Consider the following 2408-nt stretch of genomic DNA (forward strand, 5'->3'; position numbering starts at 1 on the left):
CTATAACTCTATGAAAAACTAAATGAAGTAGAATTTAATTCCCCCTGCTGTGCTCTTCTAAGGCTCTTTCATCCCTCTATTTGTAGCGAAAACTGACAAAGCCTTCAAGGCTTTTCTGGACGCCCGGAACCCCACCAAGCAACACTCCTCCACGCTGGAGTCCTACCTCATCAAGCCCGTTCAGAGGGTGCTTAAGTACCCGCTGCTGCTCAGGGAGCTCGTGTCCCTGACGGACCACGAGAGCGAGGAGCACTACCACCTGACAGGTGAGAAGCAAGGGCGTACGGGCCGCAATGGGACTGACGTGCCTGGGCGGTCCCCTCGTCCCCTGCTTAGTTTCACATTCTGAGACATTTCTCAGTCGTGCGATTGTTAACTGTAGACATGATTTTCATTATGTGAAAACTGCTACATATGTGGCCACCCCTTTAGATGGGCGAAATACTTGGCAAAAATGCTCTCAGGGGGGTGACCCCGAGGCCCTGTGTGTGGTGGGGGACAGGTCTGTTTTCACTTTCACAAGAAGGTAATTCAAGTTCAGTGATTCGAAATAAATTAACTTGGGTCACTTAGTAAACAGTGCTGTGAGAACCGAAAATCTGGCCTGATTTTCCACCTCCCTGTGAGGTTTCGTGTGGTTTGCTGCCCAAAGCGCAGTTGGATATGTTGGGCGAGGCTCCACCTTGTGGAAATCCCTGAGCAGAGCCGGCTCCGAACCCCTGCTCCTCACGGCTGACTCCATTTAAAGTTGGTGCTGATGTGTCTTCTTTTGTCACCTCAGAAATTAATGGCCCACGATACGCTTTGTCAAATACACAGAGCCCCTCGATTAGAGAGTAAACAGACTATCCCTTAAAGAGATGCTGTTTGGATGAGACAGAAATGGCACGTTCTCTGCATGTCACAGCTCGGAGGCCCGGGGAAGCCACACGCCATGAAAAACTTATTTATAAATGTTAGTATCACCAAATAATAAACTGAGAAGAATGTAAATCAAACTGACTCTTTCACCGTGACAGCAAACTTTTGTATTATAAGGAACGAAGACAAAATATTTTTTTACAAATTTTTATAAATTTTACAAATTTCTATATGTAAATGATACAAATTATGCTTAGTAGCGATAACTGTGTAGAAAGTTGATTTTGCATCAAGGCGATCTTTAAAAGGGTTCTGTTAAAAACTACCTTCCCAAAACTCCCTCCAGACTGAATTAAAATACTGAGTCAGAGGAACAAAGTATGGGGTGACCCGAAAGTTTGCTTTACGACTTTAACAAAATCATCTTGTTCCTCACAGGCCTGTGTAAAAAGTTATAAATACCATGCATAAAAGCAAACAATTTCTCTGGCATTTAAGCATCTAGAGACATTTGTATGTTCTTGCTAAAAGTTGTTGTAGGTCACAATTCCAGGAGCTGGTCCAGGAGGGGAGGCAAAACTGAAGGGCAGGTGCTCGGTGACGAGTCAGTCTGGGGTTTGAATTCTGGCTCCACTCCTCTCTCTCTTTGGAAGTCTGGCAAAACACCAAACCCCTCTGCACCTCAGTTTTCTCATCTGTAAAATGGGACTGATTACACTTCTCACAGACATCTAGTTATTGTGAGAAATGATTCACAGAAATTACATAGCACGTGCCAAACAGAAAGTGCTCAACAACCAATGAGCTGTTATTATTAGTGATGCTTTTTGCTTACGTTCTTAACGTACTGCCTCATTTCAGAGAATTCGAGGTGGAAGATAATTCTGTTCTTCGCCGTAATGACTAGGTTATACTGGGCCGTTTGAGTCCTGCATGGTGCTGCCGTTAGAACTGGTCTTGAATCCTGGCTTGACTCTTGAGCTTTTTCATTACTGCTGTTGGATAGGATTTAAAACAAATTATAAAACGAATTTGATTTCATATTTTGCAGAAGCACTAAAGGCGATGGAAAAAGTAGCAAGCCACATCAATGAGATGCAGAAGATATATGAGGATTATGGGACTGTGTTTGACCAGCTCGTAGCCGAGCAGAGCGGAACAGAGAAGGAGGTTGGTGGGACTTCTGCATCTTGAGATGCTTAGTGCACCTGCTCACTGGGTCTGTGGGTGACTTCTAGACTAGGCCACCCCGTCAGAAGGAGAAAATGCCTAAAATGTTCTTCATGATCTTAATGCTTGTAAGCCACACGGTTTTGGCATAAATGTAACATAAAACTCATTGCATAACATAAGGTTTAAAAATGTATCCTTATGGTAACATTATACAAAAGAAAACAAGCAAGGTTACTACCTCCTCCTCCTATCCTGTGGGGCATGTGGTGAGAATCTAGCCCTTCTCATTTATTTTTTATTTTTTAGCATCAAACAACAGTGGCTGCCTCCTTACTTATAAAATCAGTTTAAGTGGAATTTGACAATTTCGTTTT

General features: G+C 43.2%; 1 protein-coding gene across 1 annotated transcript in view; it reads left to right on the forward strand.

Annotated features, from left to right (window-relative positions):
• TIAM2 (T cell lymphoma invasion and metastasis 2) overlaps positions 1-2408 on the forward strand; it is a 129948-nt gene that overhangs the window by 122214 nt on the left and 5326 nt on the right. Inside the window, exons 19-20 of the mRNA XM_011362728.2 lie at positions 87-266; positions 1913-2046. Of these exons, the coding sequence (XP_011361030.1) occupies positions 87-266; positions 1913-2046 (314 nt within the window). The remainder of the gene's footprint in view (positions 1-86; positions 267-1912; positions 2047-2408) is intronic.

This window comes from Pteropus vampyrus, unplaced genomic scaffold (genome assembly GCF_000151845.1).
Source record: "Pteropus vampyrus isolate Shadow unplaced genomic scaffold, Pvam_2.0 Scaffold78, whole genome shotgun sequence".
NCBI classification, from domain to species: Eukaryota; Metazoa; Chordata; class Mammalia; order Chiroptera; family Pteropodidae; genus Pteropus; species Pteropus vampyrus.